The 27,171-nt window shown below is 47.4% G+C and overlaps 2 protein-coding genes across 2 annotated transcripts; both read right to left on the bottom strand.

Moving 5' to 3' along the window:
- Window positions 1-363: 363 nt before the first annotated feature.
- On the bottom strand, window positions 364-7,737 carry LOC105040131 (microtubule-associated protein 70-1). The gene is made up of 11 exons (XM_010916521.3): window positions 7,382-7,737; window positions 6,661-6,746; window positions 6,492-6,557; window positions 6,168-6,338; window positions 5,896-6,066; window positions 5,572-5,727; window positions 5,317-5,463; window positions 5,163-5,234; window positions 4,514-5,059; window positions 4,242-4,415; window positions 364-810 (listed from the first exon to the last, which is right to left on the bottom strand). Exons 1-10 carry the CDS (start codon window positions 7,554-7,556, stop codon window positions 4,245-4,247), a joined length of 1,761 nt encoding a protein of 586 aa, XP_010914823.1. The 5' UTR covers window positions 7,557-7,737; the 3' UTR covers window positions 364-810; window positions 4,242-4,244.
- A 4,989-nt stretch (window positions 7,738-12,726) lies between these two features.
- On the bottom strand, window positions 12,727-23,608 carry LOC140854683 (expansin-A8-like). The gene is made up of 2 exons (XM_073250709.1): window positions 23,285-23,608; window positions 12,727-13,101 (listed from the first exon to the last, which is right to left on the bottom strand). The coding sequence occupies exons 1-2, from the start codon at window positions 23,494-23,496 to the stop codon at window positions 12,795-12,797; spliced, it is 519 nt and encodes a 172-aa protein (XP_073106810.1). The 5' UTR covers window positions 23,497-23,608; the 3' UTR covers window positions 12,727-12,794.
- Window positions 23,609-27,171: the final 3,563 nt, after the last annotated feature.

Here is a 27,171-nt window from a genome sequence, read left to right as displayed (position 1 = left end):
TTTATATACAACTCCCGTTATATCAGATTACTGGTTCCTCCAAGCCCTCTAAGAAGCATTGCTCAATTCCTCGGAGTCGATTGTGGAGGTAGTGGTAAAGTGCATCTTGAACCCTAAAAGATTATCGCATGCTAAAATGCACCACAAGTATTATAAATTTTGGTCACAAAATAAAGAAAATGGTAGGTGGATGAATGCTGATAAAATTAAAGAGAGCCATTGCGTAATCACAAAATAGCATGGTGCAGGACTGCAGGTGACACGTGAAGCAAAATGATTCGTTCAAGGGTTGAAGTTCTCCTTTCAGAAAATGGAAAGAGTTGAAGTTAACCATCCATATCATATAGAAAAGGCGACATCAAATTAAGGTGGTCTGCTGGCATGGAACCTGCGCAAGATTGCACCTCGCATGCATTCATAAATATTCGATTGGGTAGCCCTCAGCTAAAAACTGCTTCTGGATTTATTACATCTTCAAGCTTGAAGTTATTTGTAGGAAAGTGCATGAACATTTGAATTTCCAACTTCCAAAACCACAGTTATGTACAACTGAATTCTGATGGCTGGTAAATATTGTTGCCTTAAAATTGTCAACTTAAAGGCCACAAAGTTGGGCCTCAACCCTTTAACAGTGAAGAGGTCCATGCCAGATTTTGCTCGTGTGGCTTTACTGCATGCATTTTTACATGACTGATAACTGGTATATCCTTTTGCTTAGCATCGGGCAGGAAATTCACGGCAGCTTACTTGCACATCTGCAAATGCAAGAGCAAGAAGGTCAAGAAGACACTTCATGTTCTTGTCAATTTTCTGCAAGGTAGAATGCAATATGAATGTTAACAATCTGATCTAAAAGTTGCACTAAATTGGTGCTGATGGTGATGTAGCGATTGAAAAATATGTCAAACAGAATTATTCAGATAAACAACTCACAGGCATATAATTATAGTGAGAGAAAAAAATCATTTAATTCAAATAACCTAAGGTGGACGGTACCTACCAGCTTAACATAATAGGAAATAAATACAGGTAAATTCACATTGGGGCAGAAACTAACTCCATGATTTGTGTCTAGAATGGCGATGGATGTGTTCCTTTTATAAAGAAGATGAGCAAGACAACATTTAGATAAAGACTCAATATGTTACAGATCTACGTGCGCGCACACGACTAGTGGGTATACAAATTCTTATCCACTAACATTAAAAAATATGAACTTCCAAGTTTGAAGTTCCTTCTCCCAATTCTGAGATTCTGATCTCTGTTGACCACCCTAACGCTTGTAGGCACTGTTAGGACCAGGTATGGGTAAGGATAAGTTACACCAAAGGTATTAATTTGTACCATAAACAAACAGGGAGGCACCTTATGATCCATCTGGGCAAAAATGGTGCTATACCAAGTAATGATTGCATTTATAGTCATTAGGTGTCTGGATACTGATGGGAGATAAAAAAATGCTATTTGGATTTTATTTGGGGATAAATGAATGAAAAAGGTGATTTTTTTTATAATGAAATTGGACAGTCTGCCCTTCAAATTTATATTATCGTATGATATAACCATGATACTACATTATAAATTTTACTATAGTTTTCATTTTAGTAATATAATATTAAATAGTATTATATTTTACAATAATATTATAATAATATTTAATCTTATATGATATCATATTGTAATAATTTTATGATATAATGTCACATAATATATTAATATAACATGATATTATAATATTAGTAATATTACATTGTATTACAATATTATAAAATATAATATTGCTCCATTATTTCTTGATTTTTGATATATTATATTGTATAATATAGTATAATATTACAATATTAATTATTGTAAATAGATGGAGGACAGTATCCATCATTTCTCCCATTTGATGGGGGACAAAAGGATGGTCTAAAACCAGATTATACCTCGGGTTAAAGTTAGAAGGGTCTCCTACATGGAACTTTAGCTCGGTTTAATGGGTTTAAGGCAGCCCATTGATTGAATAAGGAGGACCTGGTTGACAGCTTAAGGTGCCTGGGATTTATCCTGGGTATTAATAGGGATAAACCCCATTTAGCCCCCTTCCAACGGTGCCTTAAGGCTTACTGTTCCAGTCCTACCATTCAATATTTCAAGAAGATGAAAAGAAGGGAAGCCACATTCAAGTAACCTTAAGCATTTTAAATATGAATCATCACGCCAGCTATGAAGCATGACATGGATATGATAAGACACAGGCACACAGATGGCAAATATAGGAAAAGTAGGATGGTATTAGTAAGCTACCAAATTGATATATTCCATACTTCAGATGTTAGCGTCAACTTCCACAAACTCATTAACCAACCACCATTCAAGTCTATGCTCCATATTTTAATATCAACATCACAAGCTCCAAAATTAACCATTAGCTAACATTCATGAAAAAAGAATGAAAAAAAAAAAAATCCACATCCTTCAAAGCATCCTCTAAGTACTTAAGTGTATCTAAGCAATATTTAGATTGCTTTTTAAATTTAGAAAAAAGGATTTTCACACAAATATCAGACAGTTATTCTCAAAGTATCCAATAGGTATTGGTATTGGATACACATCCGATATGGTTATACATTGTGATTTGAATTATTTGTGCTTCTTTGCATGCCAATAAGGTAAGAGACAAATTCAAACAGCTTTTTCAAGAAGAGAGAGAGTTCTCAGTTCTTAAGCAAAGAAAACTATTAAGAGCTTCAAAGCATCAACACCCAGATTGCAATACACAAAATAAATGCTTCCTTATGTAATTGATGAACAGAGATCTTCTTTTTTGCTTCATTGATGACCTGATGCTAGTTGTTAATAACGGGATAACCATCTGATGTTTATGCGATGCGGTATGTGTGTTCTTTAAAAGGTGGAAGTCCACAAATTGCTAAAGGTTAGAGCACAGATGCAATTTTTGTAGTACTTGTATGACATCTTGCAGTTGGGGGTGACAGTAGGATTCTTGTCAAAATGTTTTTTTTTTTTCTTTTTTCACATAATGTTTATAAGATCATTATTGCTAATATGTGAAGCATTCAAGACATACGCATAAGCTCATTTATTTACACTTGAACAGAACAGGATGCGATGTTTCTATATTAAAGCATCCTTCATTGATCATGGTTATGCAGATGTGCTTTGAATTTTTAAAATTTCTTATCATTTTAATTGGATAATATGTTATCCTCAGTTCGATATTAAGATTTTTTAAGAAATACTATAATTTCATTTAATGGGTTTTTTTTCCACTACCAATTGTGATAATAACTATTTGTTCAAATGGATTTTATCATGTGGATTCCAGATGCCTACTTTATGTTATAAAACATAAGCAACATTTTGAAGTGCAAAACATATTGAACTCAAATTTCAATGAAGAATTCTGCATAGGTTTTTGAAAAGTAATTTAAGGTTTATCTGTATGGATTAAATAGGAATCGGATATCATATAGATCCAATTAAGGCTTTAGAGGTTCTCAAAGATAAAAATCAAAGTTGCAGGTTGGTCAAATTTTCCTGCAGACCTGTAATTTGATTTCATTTTAAACAATCAATGACAAATAGTTGATAACACGGATGATGCCGTTAGAGCTAAAGATGTAGGAATCTAAACTGCATTTGGGGTTCAAAAATGTTGTGGTATAAAGTCTAAGATAGAGCAGTAGTAACCGACTAACATCATGCAACAGATGGATCACATGATTCACAAGACATCCATGTCTAATTGACAAACTCACATGACAAGCTAAAAGATCACATGAAGAGAAAGCATATGTCAACTCTCTCACAAAAGCTATTCAGAAGTACATCATTAGATCTTAATGAATTAATCGAAACTGTCAAAGCTACCATTCAGACCTCCAAATTAATAAACAATAACCCAGTGGTGAGCCATAGGGGTTTTCTTCCACCTCAAAAACAGTAACAACCATGGGTATCTATATGCTACCTGTTTTTATGTCTATGGAAAATGAGTATGAGTTATGATCTTATCTTCAATTCCACGTTCTCCATTACAAGTGTACAGTGATGCTTGTTTTCTGTATTTCTGAACACTTCAAATTTTTGATTAAAATAATTGCAGGTCAAGTGGCACTTGGTGCCAAGTGCAACATGGTCTAATTAGCTTGACCTATGCATACAACAAGCCATGAAATAATGTTAAATCTCAAAGGAGTCAAAAATATAATTAGGCATGAAATTGTGATACATACTTCTTAATTGTGGATATTATTGATTATTCCCTTCAAGCGCCTAGCTTTCAGTTCATGCTCCTTTTCAGCCCGAATGGATGCTACTACTTTCTCAATAGCAGCTTTTTCTCTACGCAACTTCTTTGTCTCTACTTCCATTGCTTTGGTTAGAGTGTCAATTTTCCTTGAGAGCATCTACAGAAGTTGTTATGCTCAGTGATAAAAGAAATCACAATCAAGGTAAAAAGATTCTACTCGAGAAAAAAGAATAGCAAACTTTGAATGAATTATACCTCAATTGAATTATCCTTGTCTTTTAAGCACTGATCCTTCTCATGGCATGCTTTTCTTAAAGAAATCACCTCCTTTTGCAGAATATCGTAAAAGACACCTGAAACAGTATCATCACCAACAGTTTCTAAAGGATCTGATTGTTTGCCACTGATAAGCTCCTTCTCTGCATCAGTTGCTGTGTTACTAACTGATAATTGTTCAATCTCTTCTCCCAGAGAATTATTACAGCATGGATCTCCAAATGACTTCGATCTACAACTATATTCATCTGATGACCTTCCTCCATCGAAAGACTTAGATACACCCTTTGCATATTTTAGCATTGTATTGGATGGGCCACACATTGTAGACAATCTTCCAATAGGAGCAGATGATTTCCTCATGGAAAACCCGCTTGATAGAGTATTTGAAGAAACTTCAGCCCCATTTACTGAACGACTTCGAGACAATCCAATAGGACTGCTTCGAGTTTCATAACAAATGCCAGAGCGGAGTGATGATTTAAGTCCATCCTCCACAACCTTCAAGCGTAGTTGCAACCTTTCCTATAAATAAATTTAAACAAAAGAAAAAAAAAACTATTCACTTACCTCCCACCACCAGCATGAGAAGACAAATAAATAAATAATGTTCAAGAAATCACCATACTTTAAGTTGGACCTCTGCTTTGGCAGTACGTTCTGCTATTGAAAGCTTATCACGAAGCTGCTGCATTTCTGCCTACAGGAAAGCAATGAATTATATGGCAGGTTTAGATGCTCACATATCAACCTAGACAACAAAATCAAAATTTGAAGAATACCATAAGAATACGCCGTTCTTCAAGCCATTGCTTTACAGGAATAACTTTGTCATTGTCACCTTTCCATTCATTTGCCATTCCAACTGCAATGCGATTTTCTGTAACCATCGCACGAGACAATGTTCTCTCAAGAGTTCTTTTCTCCCCCTGCAAAAAACAAAAACAGAATACTAGGAAATAAGAGAACTGCATTATTAATTTTCAAGTTACGAGATCCATGTTATCAATCATAGGATTAAGTTCGAGAATCTGTACCTTCAGCTCATTAACTTGACGCTGATAATCACGTACAGCATTTGCAGCAGCAGCCCCTGAAAGGAGAGCCTCCTCAAGTTCATGAACAGTCTGGCTCAGCTTCTCAACCTCGGCAACCTTTTGACGATGCATTTTATCTAATATTTTGTACTCTTCCTGTCATATCACATAGCCGATATCATAAGCAAGAACATAAACAATGATAATCATCAGCTGTAATGCAAGTAATAAGCAGAATTGAGGTTGTCTTTTACTATTTTGCCCCTTCATTCCTCTAAGGAGAAAGAAGAAAAGAGAGTAAAGGAAGATATGAAGACCACCCACCTGACATATATCATTTTGTTTCATAAGTTCCTGGTTCTTGTTCTGCAAGTCATCAACAAGAGCAGCTTTGATCTTTGCCAATTGGACCTCTCTTTCTGCATCCAACAAAGCAGCTTCCTTGGATTTTGTTAGTCTCTCTAAGGCTCTGTTATCATCCTGAAGCTTTGAGAGCTGCAAAGTATGGAAGAAAAAGCTTCAAACTTCTTATGAGCCCCCATAGAAGAAGAAGAAGTCCAGAGTGAATAAGAATATTTCTATGTGAAAAACTGCACCTCTTGCCTCAGAAGTTTAATCTCTGCTTCAATTGGGAAAAGTATATCTTCTAAAGGAGGTAGGTCTTCATCCCTTTGAGCAGCATGAACACGCCGAAGAGTAGCTTCAGCTGCAAATTGTGCTGCCAATGCTGCTTTCTTTTCATCGGTAATTCTCTTTATTTCTAGGTTCTGAGGGTCCGGTATTCAAAAACCAGACAATAAACCCCAAACTATTATTTCATCTCTATTGGATATTTGACACAACTTTGCAGAAATAGGAAACAGGCAAGAAAGGCTGCAAATAAATAAAACACATATGATGACATAAAATTTAAGCCACACCTTGTTTTCAAGATTAGCTTCTGATGCCTGGAGTTTCTCCATTATCTTTTCAAGCTCCTCGGTAACCTATTAGATCAAAGGAGGATACGCATGTCAAAACTTTTTGAGCTGATGTTACAGAGAGGAAGGTGGATTCACTAGAACAAGAATTCAGCAAGTCAACTTTTACCTCTGCTAGAGCTTTATCCTTTGCTCGTTCTGTCAACTTTAGGCCCTTTGTCTCACCATGAGCTTCAGCTAGCTCGCGGTTCTTTTCTGGGATGAGGGGAGGAAACCAAAAAAATAAAAAAAATTTCACAGTCTCCTTTTTGATCAACATATTTCTTATTTCTGTTCAAATGCACGTAGATGCACAACCTTTTTAAGACACACCAAATATTAGTATTTGCACTACGAGTTTTGAAACAGGGAATTTCTTGTCAGATAATGAATGCTAATAGATTTTATGACTAATTGCATTTCATTAATTTCCCATCAGATATTAATTTTTTTCATTCTTCCATTGAACGTACATTGTTCATCCACCCTATCCCTATTTTCATACAACAAATGCAACCATTTGATGAGAGGCATTGCTTGAACACCAAGTTATCTAAAACACTTTGATGGACGAATTCCTGGAAATATTTGCAGCCTATGGATAAAAAAATCCAGTTTTTCAATTCCTAAATACGCAACAATATAGCAAAATCTTGTTTTTCTTTTTATTTTTCCGTTTAAACTTAAAATTTGTTTACAAAAAATAAATAAATACAGAACAGAAACAAAATGAAAATATGCCATTTGAAGTTTTTCTTTTCCTTTCTTTTTCCCTTTTGGACCGAGTTCATTAAAAATAGCATTTCATCAAGAAAGAAAAACGAAGACGGACGAAAAAAAGAAGTATAAACCTTTCATTTCATTCTGGAGGCGATTGAGCTCAATCTTGACCGGATCGGAGCCATGCAACAGAGTAAGGAAATCCTCTTCATCAAGACTCGATCTTTTCGAACACTTCTTTCTCGCAGCCACCGCCGGCCGAGAGAATTCCATCTCAGATCCGCACAGCCCCTCGGAATCCCCCATTTTTTTTTTCTCAATTGCTCCAGAATCCTCTGCCCTGCGCCTCCAAAAACCTAGCTTTCACTTCGCGGAGCAGTCACGCCGTGGAACGGAACCCTGGCTCGGGGTCCTCTCGGCGGTCGAGGGGGAGAAAAACCCCGAAACCTAGATGACCTGCGGCGTGAGAGTGCCAAAATAGCTAGGCTTTTTTTTTTTTTAGCTTTCTTGTCCGATTGGTTTTGAGAACGAAAGCGTTTTTTTTTTTTTCCCACCTTTTCCCTCCTTTCTAGTTTCTCCTTCCTCGATTTCCATATCCACTGCCCAACTGTGTATAACCGTCAGTCCCGCCGACGGCGTGGTGATTACGGATGAAATGACAAGAATACCCTTGCCCGAACTCCTAACAACGAGCTCGAGTTCCCGCATCTCCCTACAAAATGGACCAAGGCAACCTGGATCGATTCATTTCATCTTAGACCTGCCATGGATTTCCCTTTTTTTCCAGCCAAACTGATGGAAACAAAATTTATCTCAGATTCTAGAAATGAATAAGGGCTGCCTATCTTTGAGCTAGACGATGTGGCAGCTAAATACTCAGATGTAAAAGTTGCATTGCAGAGAATTTGAACACAAATTAATGGGATGACATGCAAGCGTCGGCAGACGAATTGCTTCTTTATTACCAACCATATTGTATGCCACATTTCATAAATATTGATGATTGAGATGCCTTTGAAATTATAAATGTCACACAACAAAAGCACGACATGCAATAGCACCATGATGAGATCTGGTTGTGATTTCTCTTCACTCGTTTCAATGTAATCGAAAGAAGTGAGGGGGAGCAACAGAACTCCAATTATGTGGTTGATGTTGGTGGAACCGAGTTGGCAAAGTCCCAAGTTTCCAGTTTCTAACGGCCATTTAAGGCTGTTTACTGGATTGTTGTGTGGTCATATAATTCTATATCATGCAGGTTATACTCATTCCTCTGATTGCAGAAGCAATTCCAATAATATTTGGCACACTTTCCTGGAAGTCGCAATTTTTCTATAAATTGGAATAATAAAAGCGTGAATTTGCTTGCCAAACATCCAACCAAATACCAAAATTGTTTTGAATGCAAGGCTTTAGTTATTTTGCAGCTTATACTTGAGCTCCGTTGAATGCAAAGTGGGTTACTTGCATGTTGACCACTTTAGCAACCTCCATTAGCAAGCACCCTGATTTGCATCTTGACAGCAATGCACGTATGCATCGTTTTGCACACATGTAGGGAATGATGCATGTCAAGTACCTAGCTTGAGTAACAACGCTCAAAGTTTATTATTGGTAGTGCGCAACATTTATAATTCTTCCATCAGCATGAGTAAAAAGCCTGCATCCTTACCATGCGTGCTGTGGCCTACATGACTACTTTTTTCTCCACCTTTTAAGGGGAGATATGGAAGCAGCTGGAGAAAAAGAAAAGGTTCTAGCAAATTTCGGACGGCGTTTAGTTTAGACTTTTATAAGGACAAAGTGACATTTGTTAACATCATTTGGTTTAGCGCCCAAGATTTTTTAAATGCTAATAGTCACTCCCCACTGCCATGTGAAGGTGATGTTAGTTGATGCTCCAAATCCCCTTTTGAGCTGTGGCTGGGCTGTATGTCGGCCAAAATTATGAAGTAGGGAGGAGAAGGGGCACTGAAGAGTTTTGATTAGGCCGGGGCCCTCGAGTAGGTGAGACGTGAGACGTGGGAACCCTGACCCCACCGTTATCCGGCCAGATAGAGACGGTAAGGGGTCTCTGTCACACTAGAAAACCGAGCTCAAGATGCCCATAAGGTGCGGTGGTTGGGGGAAGAAACAAAGGGCATGCCCCAACAAATTCGGTTCACGCGGAATCGAAAAGAAAAAAATTTTTTTTTTTTTTTTCTGTTACTGCTATTGTTTGCATTTTAATTTGAGAACACGGGGATCAGATTCGTCCCACAACATCGCTAAGAAATATATTCTTCTTTGCCAATAAAGTGATACTAGCTTATGAGCGCACTATGACCACTGTAGTTAGATATCCTAAACTACATGCCTACAGTCACAATAGCACCAAATTAATACGGCAAGTTAAGAGAAAAAATAAATAGTCAAACTTCCATTAAACACAAATAAGACTGTAATATAACTGACCATTTACTTACTTGATTGCCTCTCTTTCGAAAAGACTGATTACAAGAGTTTATATGGCCGGACTCCTTACGTCCAGTTGTATACTGTTATATAAATGTACTACTATAATCCAAGAGACGCAACAATTGGTATTGTAGGTTTCTACTTTTAAATGCAACAATGCTCATGACCATCTCCAGCAGTGTGAAAATTCATAAAATGTCTTTATTCTCTTATGCCAAATCTTCATCTACTTGCATGATTCCTTCATGAGTTTAAACTTCGAGCTTACTCTTCTCAATCAAATAAAGCATTAATTCATGCTAATCCAACCTGTACCGTAGAAGAAATTTTATCCATTCTAAAATATAATTTCGATCTAATTTACATTTTCAAATGTTTTGGCTTCATGCACTTTTTCATCATATCCACCAATTGAAAGAGCTGTAAAAGGGATTAGAGTAGGCTACACGGATACCACATCAAAGATGTTGTCTTGAAAAGTGCTAACTTTGTATATCTCCGGATCAGTCCACAAAGATTCCTTTCTTTGTGAGTTACATCACATAGATGCACATTTTTTATCAACTCATTCACCTTTCTGCTTCTTTAACCTCTCCAACTTTTGTTGTTTTAACATCTCTTCCTCCGATTTCAATATTGTAAATATATTTGTTTATTGCATCTTTATGCAAGTTTTCTTCTAAACCTCATATTTTTGCAAAAATTTCTATCCAGTATTCTATCGGGCAATATCTCATTCTTGCGATAAGAAGAAACAAATTAAAGCTTTCCTATTTTTGACGTATTTCCAAATTGCTTTGTTCACTACCTTACAACATTTCCAAAGCTTTCTTTTACTTTCTTGAAGTTCCTTCAGCAAGCCATTTCCGGCTCCTGAATAATGTTTCATAGATCTTGTCCTTGAAGGTATGCATTTCTGCAAAGTTTCTAATATTCGCAGTTAGTATTATTTAGCTTATCCGCTCTAAATTGGTTCAAACCCTTGTCATTATCTAGAGTCCATCTTTGGCAACACGAGTGGATTCACCAATGTTCTTCTTCTAGTCCTCCTCTTTACAAAATTGCAAGCAGCACCGAGCTTTCTATTAAAGCCCTGAGATATGACCATTATCAAAGTATAGGTAGATACCTTAGAGAATATGCCTAGAATTGTAGTAGACAGACCAAATAGAATTAGCATGAAGAAAGGTTAGAGATGATACAAAATCTCAAACTTTCATCAAATAAATAAAATTATGACAGAAATGATATAGAGTCACTTAGAGCAATATTTACTTACTTGGCTGCCCCTCTTTCAAAATGGCCGATTGTAAAGATTTATACATAAATGTATTATTGTAATCCAAAAGATACGAATATTAAAAATATAAACAGACAGACTCTACAAGAGACATCGCTTAGAAACACTAAAAGACAAGCCCGTGGCCTCCATTAATCAATACTGATTAATATTTCATCTAAGGACTACTTTGAGCATTGTAGTTGAGTTGCACTGTAACTCAAGTGACACTGCAACTTAAATTGCAACAGTTGACGTACAAGCTCATTTTTTATACTTGGAGAAAAGTTTGAGAAAAAGAGGGGTATCTTTAACAGACATATTATCACATACCTTGCAAGAGGATGCTAGATCGAAACACTCAACATCCATAAAGATAAGGTTATTTTAGACAGAGGTTGGCATCAAAGCACCAGTAAGAAAATATGAAGTTATTGCTTCCGAAAAAATGCAATGGCCATGGAAGTATAGCTCATTTTTTGAGAGGAATGGTGCAAGCACCATAAATTAAAACTTTCAATTTTAAGTACTTGCGAGATATCTTCTAAGGCTTAAATTCAGAACCTCGTCCAAAATGGGAAACAGATTTAGTTGAAAAAAAAGCTTATCCATTCGTATCTTTCCTCAGCTAAAATAACTCTAGTTGGCACATGATATCCGCTTCTCTAGAGAAAAACATGAAGCATTAAGTCACGGCATTGATTGTCCCGTGTGCAAATGACATAGGTTAGCTTGGAGTTTTTTTTTTTTTCTTAATAAAGACTTGTTTAGATGATTGAGTCGAAAATTTTATAGAATTTGTGGATCGGGTTAGTACAATCATCAAAAGCAATAGATTATAGATTGGGCTGGGCCTATTGTTCACAAATATTCAGGATTATATTTTTTTTCTTGTTATAGGATTCGGATCAGTCCACTCAAAAGATAGTCTTTAATATTTATGAATATAAACCTAAATCAGCCTATAAATCATTACTTTTGGTAGTTGCTCTAGTCCAATCAACGAATTTCATAAAATTTTAGATCCAATCATCCAAATAGATCTTAAAGAAAAAAAAGGATCATGAGAAAATAAAAGAGATGACAAAACAAAACAACCATGAGCACTCCCAAAAAATATATATATATATAAGTAAAAAGATTAAGCAAGATAGGCATACGTGTCTGACTTAAACAAACGAACAGACATCCAAAATTGGGCCAGGCCTCAAAGCTGGGCGTGGCTAGTGTTTCTCATTGCCGACGGCAGAGCTGAACTGGCTGGGATGAAAAAAAAAAAATATTCGTCGGTACCACATCAAATCTGTAATAAACCAATGAAATTTTTATATTTCATTGATTCCTATATATTTCATCAATTTTCATAGATAATATCATATCCTATTTTTTATATTTTATTTATTTTTAATTATTAATTGATTTATTATAATAATGATGTGGTATCATCGTTGCAACGAAAGTTTATTTGGGATAAAAGAAAAATAAGCGAGGAAAAATTACAAAAAGAAAAGAACAGAATGGAATCCCTCAAACGACAAACCGGGGAGTTATGTCTTTATTCCGCTGAATTATAATACCAGGCGGGCTGGTCTTAGAATTTAGATCTGAGCCACAGCCTAAGCTATTAATACATACAGTTGACGTGAAAGATGATGCAGATAGAGATAAGAAGAGAATGCAATGCCCAGAACCACGCAATCATGCATCTTATTCATGCTACATGCCGATCACCTTAATTAATATACGGAGGTCCGGCAGCCCAAAAGAAAATAAAAAAAAACACAGACAAGAAAAAGAAAGCTCAGTTGCTAGAACTGGATGGATGTGCTGTAGGTCTGGCCGAACTTCCAATTCGAAGGCGCGACGTTGTACGCCATCCGGACGCGACCGTCTTCGAGCTGTAGACGGAAGGACAGGCTCTGGCCATTGAGATGAGAATTGATCTGCCAGTTCATGACCCAGTTCCTGCTCATGGCTTCCCATTTCGCATTGGACCCTTTGATCAACATGCCAGAAACCACCCCACTCCCACCTACATTGCTTACCAGCACCAGCTCAAAGTAGTCCCTTCCATTGATGGTGAATCTAATGCCTCCACTCCTTCGACATGAAACCCTACATGCATGCATGCATCCATATGTGTTGGGTATAAAATACCCACAGTCGAAACCCCCGACGGAATCGGGACAGCTCCGCCCGGACTCCTATGGGAGCCGGGCTCCGCCGCGACATCAGAACAGCTCCGCCCGGACTCCTACGGGAGCCGGGCTCCGCCTTCGACATCAACTACAGAGCAGCTCCGCCCGGACTCCTACGGGAGCCGGGCTCCGCCTCCGACACCAACCGCAGCTCCGCCCGGACTCCTACGGGAGCCGGGCTCCGCCTCCGACATCGACTACAGCGCAGCTCCGTCCGGACTCCTACGGGAGCCAGGCTCCGCTCTCAGTATCAACTGCTGGTAAGCTCCGTCCGGACTCCTACGGGAGCCGGACTTCACCTCTAACTTTGATTGCAGAGGACTCCGCCCAGACTCCTACGGGAGCCGGGCTCCGCCTTCGACATCAACTACAGAGCAGCTCCGCCCGGACTCCTACGGGAGCCGGGCTCCGCCTCCGACACCAACCGCAGCTCCGCCCGGACTCCTACGGGAGCCGGGCTCCGCCTCCGACACCAACCGCAGCTCCGCCCGGACTCCTACGGGAGCCGGGCTCCGCCTTCGACATCAACTACAGAGCAGCTCCGCCCGGACTCCTACGGGAGCCGGGCTCCGCCTCCGACACCAACCGCAGCTCCGCCCGGACTCCTACGGGAGCCGGGCTCCGCCTTCGACATCAACTACAGAGCAGCTCCGCCCGGACTCCTACGGGAGCCGGGCTCCGCCTCCGACATCAATCGCAGCTCCGCCCGGACTCCTACGGGAGCCGGGCTCCGCCTTCGACATCAACTACAGAGCAGCTCCGCCCGGACTCCTACGGGAGCCGGGCTCAGCCTCCGACACCAACCGCAGCTCCGCCCGGACTCCTACGGGAGCCGGGCTCTGCCTCCGACATCAGCTGCAGCACAGCTCCGCCTGGACTCCTATGGGAGCAGGGCTCCAACCGTCGCCGAGCCTCAATCAACAGATCCGCGTCCCCTGGCAGGCCACCAAAACGGCCACGATCCTGCTCCACTTCCTGTGACGGATTCTGCGCAGCTCCATCATTCCCCGACAAGCCGCAGTAACCGTCGCCGCCCTGCCCCCACTTCCTGTGGTGGATTTCGCACAGCTCCACTACCCCCTGGCAGGCCACGATAATGGCCACGAACCTGCTCCACCTCCTGCGACGGATACCGGGCGATTCTCCCATCCGCTGGCAAGTCACGACAACGGGCGCTGCTCCACTCCCTGCATCTGATTCCACGTGGCGAGCTGCGGTAACAGCCACGATTTCGCTCCACTACCTCTCGCAATAAATTCCCCTGACCACGGGCGGCCCACTATCAGACGATTACAGGTGTCACCATCAATCCGTTGCCCCCTCCGCCTATAAAAGGGGGACTCAGATACATTATTCTCTAAGCTCATTCTCTTATCTTAAAACTCTGCTAAATTCTCCGTTCGAGCACTCCATTCTTGTTGAGGCAGAGAACTGACTTGAGCGTCGGAGGGTCTTGCCGGAGCAACCCCACCTCCGGTTTAGACTTCCCTTGCAGGTTCCGGCGGCGACCGCGGCTTCCCCGACTCCAGCTTCTCCGGCGCAAGCAGATTTTTGCACCAACAGGATTGGCGCTAGAAGGAGGGCCTGGAACCTTCGCAGCACCCTTGTTCTTAAAGGAGTGTTCAACGGAGCCGCCTCCGACCGTTTCTCCGTCACCCGCTCCCAATCTTCCCCCGCGAGATCGACACTCGATGCCTCCGCGCAAGGCGTCCACCCGGCGGTCCACGGCCTCCACGGCCAGATCTCAGGCTCCGGCCTCCCCTCCCGTTTCTCAGCCTCCTCCTCCTCCCCCTCCAGCGGCGGCGGTCGGCGCGGAGCAGTTTGACTTGCTGGCGCAGCAGGTCAAAGGCCTCGTCGAAGCCGTGCAAGCAATGCAGCAGCAGCAACCACAAGCGTCGGCGCATCCGGAGGGGGCATCTCCGGAATGCCAGAACCCGGCGGCGGGGCGGGCCACCTGGGCCAGCCGCCCCGTCCTGCCCGGGAAGGCGAATCCGAGGGTAGAGAGCCCTCAATCGGATCACGACTCCACTCCCGGAAGATCCCTGCCCCCGTTCTGCCAAAGGACCCTCGAGACTCGAAGTCGAGAGGATTTCTTGGACCGGAGGCTCCAGGAGATGAATCGGCGGATCGAAGAACTCCACCACGCGCCTCCCGCTTATGGTGAGGATATTTGCACTGACCCTCCCTTCTCCCAAATGATTATACAGGAACCGATCCCGCCGAACTTCAAGCTTTCCCAGTTCGAAAGCTACGACAGGACGTCGGACCCGGTTGATCATCTGGAGGCCTTCCGAACGATGATGCTGCTTCACGGCGCTCCTGACGCCATCTTGTGCCGGGCTTTTCCGTCTACCTTGAAGGGAGCAGCGAGGAACTGGTACTCGGCTCTGAAGCCGGGTACCATTTTTTCCTTCGATCAAATGAGCCACCAATTTGTGGCCCATTTTGTCAGCAGCCGACGTCCCCGGAAGGGTTCGGAGTCCCTCATCAACATCAAGCAGAGGGAAGGGGAGTCCATACAGGCCTACGTCAACCGCTTCAACATCGCGGCGTTGGAGGTCCGGAACTTGGACCAGTCGGTTGCCATGGCCGCCCTGAAAGGTGGCCTTCAGAAGAATGATCTTTTGTACTCCCTGGAAAAGAAGTACCCCAGAGATTTTGCCGATTTACTGGCTCGGGCTAAAGGATACGCCCGAGCGGAAGAGGCCTTCAAAATGAAGGACGAAGAGACAGCAAGGGAGCGTCAGGCGGGAGATTCGAGTAAGCCCGCAGTTGAGAAGAGGCCAAAGGAAACCCGCCCTCGCTCCCGATCCCCTCCTGGACATAAGCGCGCCCATACTCCGCCCCGGGCACGCAGGCAGAGAAGCCCGGACAGCAGGTTTCGGCGGGGTTCCTCACCAGAGAAATTCCGCAACTACGCCCCCCTCAACGCCTCGAAGGCCCAGGTACTGATGGAGGTCAGGGAGCAGCTCCCTAGGCCGGAGAGGATGCGTACACACCTCGGGAAGCGCAACCCCAACAAGTTCTGCCTCTACCACCGCGACCACGGCCACGACACGGAGGAATGCATCCAGCTCCAGGACGAGATCGAGGAGCTCATTCGGCAAGGTCGACTCGACAGATTCATCCACCGCAGGCCTGAGGGTAGAGGAGACCGGCCAAGAGCCCTCCCACCGCCTGAACCGCAGAAAAGGGAGGAGCAACCCGGGGACCGACCTCCCATCGAGACCATCGACTCCATCACCGGAGGGCCTCAAGGAGGAGCGGGAAAACTGTAAATGTATCACTTACTATTTCGCCTTGAATCTACTTTTCTTTCTGCCTAACGTGCCCCTCCCACCTAGCGTGGATGTATTATGACTGGATCTGATCCCTCCAAAAATGCAGCCCTGCCAGGAACAGGAGGAGAACCTCGTCCTGGCATGAGCAAAGTCAAAGGCCCGGTTCTTTTAGACCGGATGGGGGGAGAGGCCTTACAACGCCCTAATGTGCCCCCACAGCCCTGTTAGGGACAGGAGAAAAATCTTGCCCTAACTTGAGCAAAGTCAAAGGCCCGGTTCTTTTAGACCGGATGGGGGGAGAGGCCTTACAATGCCCTAATGTGCCCCCACAGCCTTGTTTGGGACAGGAGAAAAACCTCGCCCTAACTTGAGCAAAGTCAAAGGCCCGGTTCTTTTAGACCGGATGGGGGGAGAGGCCTTACAACGCCCTAATGTGCCCCCACAGCCCTGTTAGGGACAGGAGAAAAACCTCGCCCTAACTTGAGCAAAGTCAAAGGCCCGGTTCTTTTAGACCGGATGGGGGGAGAGGCCTTGCAACGCCCTAATGTGCCCCCACGGTCATGTCAGGAACAGGAGGAGAACCTCGTCCTGACATGAGCAAAGTCGAAGATCCGGTTCTTTTAGACCGGAGGGGAGAGGCCTTACAGCGCCCTAACGCGCCCCCACAAGCAAGGCTGGTAAGGGGAGGAGAACCTCGCGCCGGCTCGAGCAAAATGGAAGGTCCGGACTCCTACGGGAGCCGGGTTCCGTCACCAAGGAAGACTTCACCCGGACTCCTACGGGAGCCGGGTTCCGCCGCCAAGGAAGACTTCACCCGGACTCCTACGGGAGCCGGGTTCGACCACCAAGGGAGACTTCACCCGGACTCCTACGGGAGCCGGGTTCCGCCGCCAAGGAAGACTTCACCCGGACTCCTACGGGAGCCGGGTTCCGCCGCCAAGAGAGACTTCACCCGGACTCCTACGGGAGCCGGGTTCCGTCTCCAAGGAAGACTTCGCCCGAACTCCTACGGAAGCCGGGCTCCATCCGCCACTTCTGCAGCAAGGGTCAACAATGGTGGCGAAACTCGGCCGCGTAACAAGGTCGGATGAAAGGAAAGAGCCCCCCCCACGGCGACATCTACGTCAAACAAGCCAAACGACAAGAAAGGTTCAACAGACGACAATATCAGTGCTACGCGTGGACAAGGTAATACAAAGCGCTCTTTTTTCCATTTCCGATATACGCACTACAAGGCCAGGACGGCCAGGGAAAGAAGGACAAAACGACAAAAAGAAAATAACTACATAAAGACAAAAGAGCTCTAAGGAGGCCTTGCTTCCTCCGACCTAGGGTTATCACCTCCATCCCTCAACCAGGACTGCCTCAGGTTCTCCATTGCTTCTTCTAGTTCTTCCTTCTTTCGCAGCGTATCCTGGAGCGCCTGACGAAGTCGCCGGCTCTCAGCCTCCCTTCTCGACGCCACTTCTGCAAAACTTCGAACTCCGCCTCTGCGTCTGCGACGGCCTTCCGCTCCAGCGCCAGTTGGATTTTCACCTGTTGCAGCTCGGCTGTCTTCTCCCCAAGGGAGACAGAAATTCCTTCGACAGTGCCTCTCAGGGCTTGGAGCTCTTCGGTATCTTGGGCGGAAGTAAGCTGCGCCCTAGTAACCAGCTGCCTCTGGAGACGAACGACCTCGTCCGCCGCCTTCTGGAATCTCCCTTTGTACTCTTTCACTTGCCGGCGCCAGCTGGCCCGCTGCACGTCGTGGCTCATCTCAGCATCTTGAAGCTGCTTCTGGAGGTCGGAGACCTTCTGCGACCACTTCTGTTCATCATCAACCCGTGCCAGGAGCCGGGATGAGTTTCCTTCCAGCTGGCCGATCTTCCTCTTCGCAGCTGATAGCTCCACCCTAAGGGCGCTGATCCTGGCTTCTTGAGCCCAAGTTCGGTCGCTGGTGCTCTTCTTACATTCCTCGAGCTCCTTTGTGAAGTTCGCCTTCCTCCGGCTGTAATCCATGATCGCCTTCACTTGGAGACTCCTAAAGTGGGCGGCCTCAGCGGCGGCTTCGGAATGGCATTCTCTCGACTTGCGGAGCTCGCCCTCTGACTTCTTCAACTTCTTCGTCAAGTGGAGGACCTCCTTTTTCAGTCGCTGGATAGTTGACTTCAGCGGGACCCCCAGGGGCAAGGGGAGTGCTTCAGCAGGGCACTGCCATCGGAAGGTGCAAACGTCAAAGACCGACTCATTACAAGAAGAAAGGAAGAAAAGAGGAAGAGGGGGAAGGAGAGGCCATCCACAACAAGAAATTCGACTTTATTGATTGAATAATTTTGAAGACAAACAGAAAGAAAATATGGTGACAAAATAAGGGCACAAGATCGGAGGTCTCAGACCTCAGGGGCAGGAGGTGGAGAACTCGGCGCGGGGGGTGCGACTGCGGTGGCGGCGGACGAAGGGCCGGCCTCGTCTTCAGACTCCTCAAGAAAGCCGAGATCGAGGTCGGGGTATCTGCTGGCCACCTTCTCTTGGCAGAGCTCGAACCCCTTAGTGAACGCCTCCTGGCCGAACTGGACGTTCAGTTCCCTCATCTCCACGGAGGCCTTGAACTCCTCCACCGCAAGGGCCCTGGCCTCCGAGACCAGGACCGGAGTTTGCTCGGCCAAATGGGCAACCTCGGCCTCCGCCTTCCTCGCCGACTCCTCCAAGATTCGTCTCTCCTCCTCCCGGGCTCGTCTCTCCTCTTCCCGGGCTTGCCTCTCCCTCTCCAGGGCCTCCTGGAGGGCGGCTACTTCGACCGTCTTTGCTTGGAGGTGAGCAACCTCGGCTTGGCAGCGTTCCTCCGCCTGAAGGAGGTCCCTTCTCATGCGGCTCGTCGCCTCAACATAGGCGAAGAGCTGGTGCCCAATCTGCAAGGACGGATAGAGAATTACAACAAAGGCCGAGTGACCATGCAAATAAACATCCGCTTACCTCAAGGAAGGACCCCAAAGAGTCCCAAGCCTGCTGCTCGAGATCGGTGCGGTCGATCCTCTCCACGACATCAGACAGGATGCAGCCATCGAGCAGCCGCCTGATCAGGTCCTTGTCGTTGAAGGGGTTCTCCGATCCCCCCTCGGAGCAGACGGACTCGTCTGCAGCGGCTCGATGGCTGCTCGCCCTGCGAGCCATCGATTTCCTCCTCCTCCCCGCGGCGGGCGCCTCCGTGGGGCGAACCCTCAGAACGGGGACCCCGATCGGCGGGCTCCTCGAGAAAGCCCGGGGGGCCACTGGCTCGGCATCCGAAGGAATGTCGATGGCCGGGGCCACCTGGACGGGCGCAGCCAAGCTCGTCTCCTCCGCCCTGGCCCTCTTCGCTGATCCGGAGGCCGTCGCGCCCTTCCTCTTCTGAGCTCTCATGCCCTTGGCGAGCATCCGCGTGGCTTCGGCGTCCATTGCTAAAAAAAAAAAGAAGAGAGAAAAAGAAAAAAGAAAGAAGAAGCGACACCGATCAGTCCAGAGTCAAAAAAAAAAAAAAAAAAGAAGAGAGAAAGAAAGAGAAAGAAAAGAGCGGGAAGGAAAAAGTGAAGAGAAGAAGAAGGAGGCAAGAAAAGAAAAGATAAATACTTGCTGGATCCTGAGGGCTCAGGCCGATGTTGAAAAGAAGCTGCTCCCTCAGAAGATTTGGAAGGGAAGGAGCGGGATAACTTAGAAGCTTCTGGGCGGCCTGGAGGTCGTCCTCTCCCAGGCTGGGAGCCCGACGGGCAGAATCCCTCAGAGACCCCCAAGGGGGCAGGCCCAGTTGCAGGGTCGGGCAGTAGACAAAAAGAAATTTCTCCTTCCAATTGTGAATCGAAGAAGGGGCGCCCTTCAGCAACCCCTTCTTACCAAACTGGGGGGAGAAGTACCACCAGTCCTTCACCGAAGGATGGCGTTTGAAGGTGTAAAAATGCCTGAACAAGGAGAGGGACGGCTGGACCTCGGCTATGTGGCAGAGAGAGAGAAACCCTATAAAAAACCTAAAGGAATTCGGGGCCACGGAGGCGAGAGAAATGTCTAAGAAGCGGAAGAAGGCAGCAACGAAGACAGGAAGCGGAAGCCGGAGTCCGGCACGGAACGCCTCCTGATACAAACAGAAGCGACCAAGAGGAGGAGCGCTAGCCCGATCAGAGGGGCCAGGTAGCTCCAGATCGTACTCTGGAGGAACCCCATACCGAACCCTTATCAGAAGGAGTTCATCCGGAGTCGACGAACATGGAATGGCGCCCGGTGCAAAAACCGGGCGAGGCCCTACCCCAGACGCAGGCTCATCCGCAGAGGCAGCGACCTGGGGGTTCGAAGCAGAAGAACTCTCAGAACTGACGGGAACAGAAGAGTCGGAAGACATTCTGGGTAGTTTCGAAGGGAGGATCTAAAGAACCCTAAAAAGACAGACCGAAAGGGGAACGAGACGCCGAAGGCTAACTCGGAGAGAGGCACAAAAGTAATAAAGAGAGGAGAAGCCCCTAGGCGGTGAGAAGAGGGTTGGCACTAACCTATATTGCTCTGAGGGATTTGTGGGACGAGAAACGGGAGGCGCATACGACTTGAGAAGACGTTCACTGGAGCAGGATCTCGAAGAGAAGACAGACACCAGCGAAAACTCAGGAATGGAGTAGGACGCCTGAAGGGGGAGAGGACGGGTTTAAATAGACCCTGGGATCCGGTGCCATAATGATCGCGAATCCCTCTGGCCAGTCCACATCCGGCACGTGCCCTACTCCCCCTGGCAGATGGCTAAAAGCGGCTGACGGTTGGCAGGGTCATAATTGCACCGTACCTAGGCCAGTGTACCTGCGAGATTTCCGAAGCATCCCCTCGTACCGCTCCAATTCGAAAAGACTCCGGCACGTGCTCATTTAATGCCAAAATATCTGGAGGCGGCAGTGCGCGGGATTCGAAGGGACGGTTCCGGCTGTGCCCATCTCTCTCTCTGTGTACTTCCTTCGCTTGAAATTCAAACTCGGAAGTAGGGGGACTGGTGTTGGGTATAAAATACCCACAGCCGAAACCCCCGACGGAATCGGGACAGCTCCGCCCGGACTCCTACGGGAGCCGGGCTCCGCCGCAACATCAAAACAGCTCCGCCCGGACTCCTACGGGAGCCGGGCTCCGCCTTCGACATCAACTACAGAGCAGCTCCGCCCGGACTCCTACGGGAGTCGGGCTCCGCCTCCGACACCAACCGCAGCTCCGCCCGGACTCCTACGAGAGCCAGGCTCCGCCTCCGACATCGACTACAGCGCAGCTCCGCCCGGACTCCTACGAGAGCCAGGCTCCGCTCTCAGTATCAACTGCTGGTAAGCTCCGTCCGGACTCCTACGGGAGCCAGACTTCACCTCTAACTTTGATTGCAGAGGACTCCGCCCAGACTCCTACGGGAGCTGGGCTCCGCCTTCGACATCAACTACAGAGCAGCTCCGCCCGGACTCCTACGGGAGCCGGGCTCCGCCTCCGACACCAACCGCAGCTCCGCCCGGACTCCTACGGGAGCCGGGCTCCGCCTCCGACACCAACCGCAGCTCCGCCCGGACTCCTACGGGAGCCGGGCTCCGCCTTCGACATCAACTACAGAGCAGCTCCGCCCGGACTCCTACGGGAGCCGGGCTCCACCTCCGACACCAACCGCAGCTCCGCCCGGACTCCTACGGGAGCTGGGCTCCGCCTCCGACACCAACCGCAGCTCCGCCCGGACTCCTACGGGAGCCGGGCTCCGCCTTCGACATCAACTACAGAGCAGCTCCGCCCGGACTCCTACGGGAGCCGGGCTCCGCCTCCGACACCAACCGCAGCTCCGCCCGGACTCCTACGGGAGCCGGGCTCCGCCTTCGACATCAACTACAGAGCAACTCCGCCCGGACTCCTACGGGAGCCCGGCTCCGCCTCCGACACCAACCGCAGCTCCGCCCGGACTCCTACGGGAGCCGGGCTCCGCCTCCGACATCAGCTGCAGCATAGCTCCGCCTGGACTCCTATGGGAGCCGGGCTCCGACCGTCGCCGAGCCTCAATCAACAGATCCGCGCCCCTTGGCAGGCCACCAAAACGGCCACGATCCTGCTCCACTTCCTGTGACGGATTCCGTGCAGCTCCATCATTCCCTGACAAGCCGCTGTAACCGTCGCCGCCCTGCCCCCACTTCCTGTGGCGGATTCCGCACAGCTCCACTACCCCCTGGCAGGCCACGATAACGGCCACGAACCTGCTCCACCTCCTGCGATGGATACCGGGCGATTCTCCCATCCGCTGGCAAGTCACGACAACGGGCGCTGCTCCACTCCCTGCATCTGATTCCACATGGCGAGCTGCGGTAACAGCCACGATTCCGCTCCACTACCTCTCGCAATAAATTCTCCTGACCACGGGCGGCCCACTACCAGACGATTACAGGTGTCACCATCAATCCGTTGCCCCCTCCGCCTATAAAAGGGGGACTCAGATACGTTATTCTCTAAGCTCATTCTCTTATCTTAAAACTCTGCTAAATTCTCCGTTCGAGCATTCCATTCTTGTTGAGGCAGAGAACTGACTTGAGCGTCGGAGGGTCTTGCCGGAGCAACCCCACCTCCGGTTTAGACTTTCCTTGCAGGTCCCGGCGGCGACCGCGGCTTCTCCGACTCCAGCTTCTCCGACGCAAGCAGATTTTTGCACCAATAATATGTATATATATAAAATAGCTTGCTTTATAATCATTAAATAGCTAGCTAGTGGAACTCTTAGAGGACTCGGAAAGAGCTTCGATCAATGGAGATGGAACAATTAATTCATCTCCGACCGAGACGAAGATTAAAACCAACAAACGAGGTTTGCTCATGCGTACATACCTTGTGTAATATACAGGCACGATACCGGCTCTGTAGGTGGCGATCGTCTCCCAAGCAGGCTGAGACATGTCGAAGCGCTTCCTTGGTGGGTTGCACCACCCGCCATTGTCGTTGGGCAGGTCGTAGTTTGGCGGGCAGTAGTTTGTGGCTGTCACCGTGATGCTTCCTCCCCTCTTGCACCATTGTGGTGCTTTCCTCCAATTGCACACCATGTGGAAGTATGCCCTATATATGTGGGTAAAATTTTTATATTCAGATCGATCATGAAAAAAATTATGATCGGATATACTTCAAAAATATCCATTAAAAAGATGACCGTATGTGTGAGATACTAAAAAAAATGGATGGATAAATCCTAGAGATATTTGAACAGTTTAGATAAACATCATATAATCATTCTTTTTTTGATGAATGTTCCAATATATGCATATAGCAGATGATGACGGTCCGATCATAATTTCTTCCATGATCGATCTGACTATAAAATTTTTTTCCTCCATAACCACAAGCACCCTCTGTATTTTAACAGTCTATTCATATAAAATAGATCAGATCGAACATGGTTTTCGAGGCTCAATCCATTTGAACGTACAGATTCGATGCTCAGCCATCAATCACAAGTTGGATTGAAGCAAATAACACATGAAAAATTTTTTGTACACCGTGAGTGGTGTAGAGCCGTGCGCACCATCCGTGATGATTAACTTACGTGTGGAATCTAAAAATTTTTTTTTTTACATATCGTGTTCGATCCCATATGTGAATCAAGCATCATGGACAGTACACGTATTCTACACTGCTCACGTGCACAAAAAATTTCTATATATATATATATATAATATGTACCATTGATATGTTGTGGAACGTGCCCTTGATTGATTTCATGACCTCCTCAAAAGAGGTGCAGGCTCGTTGCTGACCGTTGGCCAAGCTTAATTAGGTTGGTCACCAGGCATATTGTATAATTATTATATATATATATATATATATATATATATATATATATATATATATTGTTGTAGCCAATCCCCTCGTCGCCTGATCGTCGGGAACGAGCGCCTGCAAAAAAAGTCTGCACTGACCGGAGGTGGCTCCGACGGGGACCCTCCAACGGTCAAGTCAGAGAGGAGACTAGGCAACAGTGAAAAGAAAACAAGGAGCTCAACGAGAGAGGGAAAGAGGGAGAGAGAGAGGGCAGGCCCAAGAGTTTCGAAGAGACCTCTAGCACTGTTGCCTTCCCCGATATATATAGCGGAGCGTGGTGTGGCACCGTCATTAATGGCGTGGACAATTGAAGAATTGTCAATTCACTGTAGACTGTCAGAGTCGCCGTAAAGGTGTCAAATCGCCGTGGGGCCGTCAAATCACTAGGGTTGACAATGCCATAGGCGGGATAATGCCCCTGGCAGCAGTGCCGCACGCTGTTGTCAGGACTGACAGTCTCTGGCAGTAGTACGGTGATTGGAGGAGTCGACCGACCTTAGGTCGATGGCCAGTTGAGGAGCGTCGGGCGGAGATTCGGACCCCTCCGACGGTCAGTCGAGCACGTCGCGGGAGTCGGGCATCGGACCCCCTGGTGCAGTCGGTCGGGAGGGCGGAAAAGGTCTGCCCGACCGACATATCCTCGGTCGGTAGAGAGCCATCGATCGGTCGGTAATGGCACCCGATGATCGATCGGTCGGTCGGTCGGTCGGTAGTGTATGCTCGATTATAAGTCGGCACGAGCGGGGTCGGTCGGTATTCCCCAACAGTTGCCCCTCTCCACTCCTGAGTCGGACGGCGCACTGGCCGATGCCTTCGTTTGGGTAGTAGCGTCGGGCGAAAAGGAGTGGATCCTCTGTGTATCAAGTTTCGACCGTACCATGGGTTGATATGATGTCAGGCGTCTCATGAATGCCAGACGATTCGCTGGCGTCAGATGTCCAGTCGGTGTCAGACGTTTCGTCGGTGTCAGATGTCATGTCGGCGCCAGGTGTCCCGTCGGTGTCGGACGTCCTGTCGGTGTCAGAGTCTCGTCCCATCGGGAAGAAAAACCGTCGTTCCCGCCGCCCCTTTGGAGATACGAAACGTCACGGCCTCCGTGCCACATGGCATATGGCCATTGGGACGGGTCCGTTGGAGCGGATTGAGGTGACGTGGCTTGATCTAAGGATGGGTGCGTCGAACCGTCGGGCCGACGGACGGCCTGGATGATGCCACGTGGCGAGATCTGGAGACTCCTCGTTGGTCGTGCCTTCATCTCGACCATCGGAGGGTACTATATATACAGGGTCGCCCATGTTCAGTTTTTACCCCTCCATTACTTTGCTGTCGAGACTCTTCCCGCGTAATCCCTTATTCCAGGTACTCTTCTCCGCTTCCTTTCTTCTTAGGAGCTCCCTCTTCTTCTTCTGGGGGCCATCATCATCTTCACCGTCTCTTCCTCCCTGCCTTCTTCTTCATTTCCTTTGTTTTAGTCCATGGCTAGAACATCCCCTCGAGGAAGTCGGTCGGGAGAGCCGACTGACGACACTCGGTCGACTCCGGAGGTGGAGGTCTCTTCACTATCGGGGCCAAACGTCGATCGGCTCTGGGAGCAATATTGCATCCCGGAGCAGTTTTGGCTATTCGCCCCTGGTGCCAACGGTCAGGTTAACAGTCCGCCTGAGGGCCAGATGGCCTTCTATGTAGAGGACCTCCGGACTGGCCTTCATTTTTCGATCTCGAAGTTTGTCCGAAATATTCTTGACTATTACGGACTGTGCCCGGCACAACTCGCGCCGAACTCAGTTCGGCTAATAGTCAGTTTTGCTCTTTTGTGTCGGCTTTTGCCGACTGATCCTCGGATCTCCCTCTTCCGAGCTTTCTTCGTCCTCTGACCCCACCCTAAAGCCCGAGGGTGGTGGTACTTCAATCCTCGGAAGGGGCTCTCTTTCATTATTGGTCTTCCGTCGTCTATTCACGGATGGAAGAACCAGTTCTTCTTCGCATCCTCTTCCACTCCTTGGGGGTTTCCTGTCCGTTGGGGGAATCCCCGAACCGAGCCGAACGAGAACAGTCGGGTGGAGGCTGAGGATCGGGAAGACTTCCACCGACTGAAGGACATCTCGGTGCCGAAGCAGAGGGAGCTCGTCACCGAGCAGGCCCTGTACGACGCCGACCTCAGCCCGGTCCCCCACCTAGGTCGGTTTTTCATTTTTCTTCCCCTTTTTCTTCTTTTTATTTTTTCTTTATGGTGCTGACCGTCTGTCGTTGCTTGCAGATATGCCACCGAGATCAAGACTGACGGTAGCCGACGTACGTCAGTACATCGTTCGAAAGAGGCCAGCGCAAGAGGCCAGGCCGTCGCGGCCTCCCAAGAGGCCCCACGTCACTCCGCCGAGCGAATCGATTGGGTCGGGGGCGGAGCCCGTTATCGCACTGTCGGCACCGACAGTGCTCATCGAAGTCCCGTCCGAGAGACCGTCGGGCGAGGGCGCCGCCTCGCCTGAAAGAAGGGCGGCCGATGAGTCGGTCGATGGCGCACCGGCTGCTCAGCCGACGGAGGAGGATCGGGAGGGGGTGCACGAGCCCGAGCGACCTGCACCCGCTGCTGCCGCACCGTCGGTTGAGACTCGATCGGGCTCGAGCTTGCCGTCCATCTCCGACGTCAGGGCCTGGGCGTCCGGCCGAGGGAAGGCCCCTATGGCGTCGGGCGATGAAGGATGGTCGGTCGGCGGTGGAGGATCGACCGACTTCCCACTCTCCGAAAGTGCATCGGGCCTGGCCAACCATGACTTGGCCAGGAGGCTGTGCCAGGCGCTCCTTCTTCCCGCCGACATCGAGGCGATGAAGAACCAGCGTGTCTCCGACATGCTGTCTTCGTTCTACCCGATGATGATCCGGGTAAGTTCCTCTCTCCTTCATTT

The sequence above is a fragment of the Elaeis guineensis genome, chromosome 1, assembly GCF_000442705.2.
Source record: "Elaeis guineensis isolate ETL-2024a chromosome 1, EG11, whole genome shotgun sequence".
Classification (NCBI taxonomy): domain Eukaryota; kingdom Viridiplantae; phylum Streptophyta; class Magnoliopsida; order Arecales; family Arecaceae; genus Elaeis; species Elaeis guineensis.
Note: the sequence above shows the minus strand (reverse complement) of the source record. Positions and strands in the feature narration are given on the sequence as shown.

Coding starts and splice junctions, on each gene's coding strand:
- LOC105040131 (XM_010916521.3), bottom strand. CDS start 7,556: ATGGGGGATTCCGAGGGGCTGTGCGGATCTGAGATGGAATTCTCTCGG. Junction 6,558..6,660: donor AGGATAAAGCTCTAGCAGAG/GTAAAAGTTGAC, acceptor TTGATCTAATAG/GTTACCGAGGAGCTTGAAAA. Junction 6,067..6,167: donor TTAAACTTCTGAGGCAAGAG/GTGCAGTTTTTC, acceptor CATACTTTGCAG/CTCTCAAAGCTTCAGGATGA.
- LOC140854683 (XM_073250709.1), bottom strand. CDS start 23,496: ATGGTGTGCAATTGGAGGAAAGCACCACAATGGTGCAAGAGGGGAGGA. Junction 13,102..23,284: donor GTGCCTGTATATTACACAAG/GTATGTACGCAT, acceptor GCATGCATGTAG/GGTTTCATGTCGAAGGAGTG.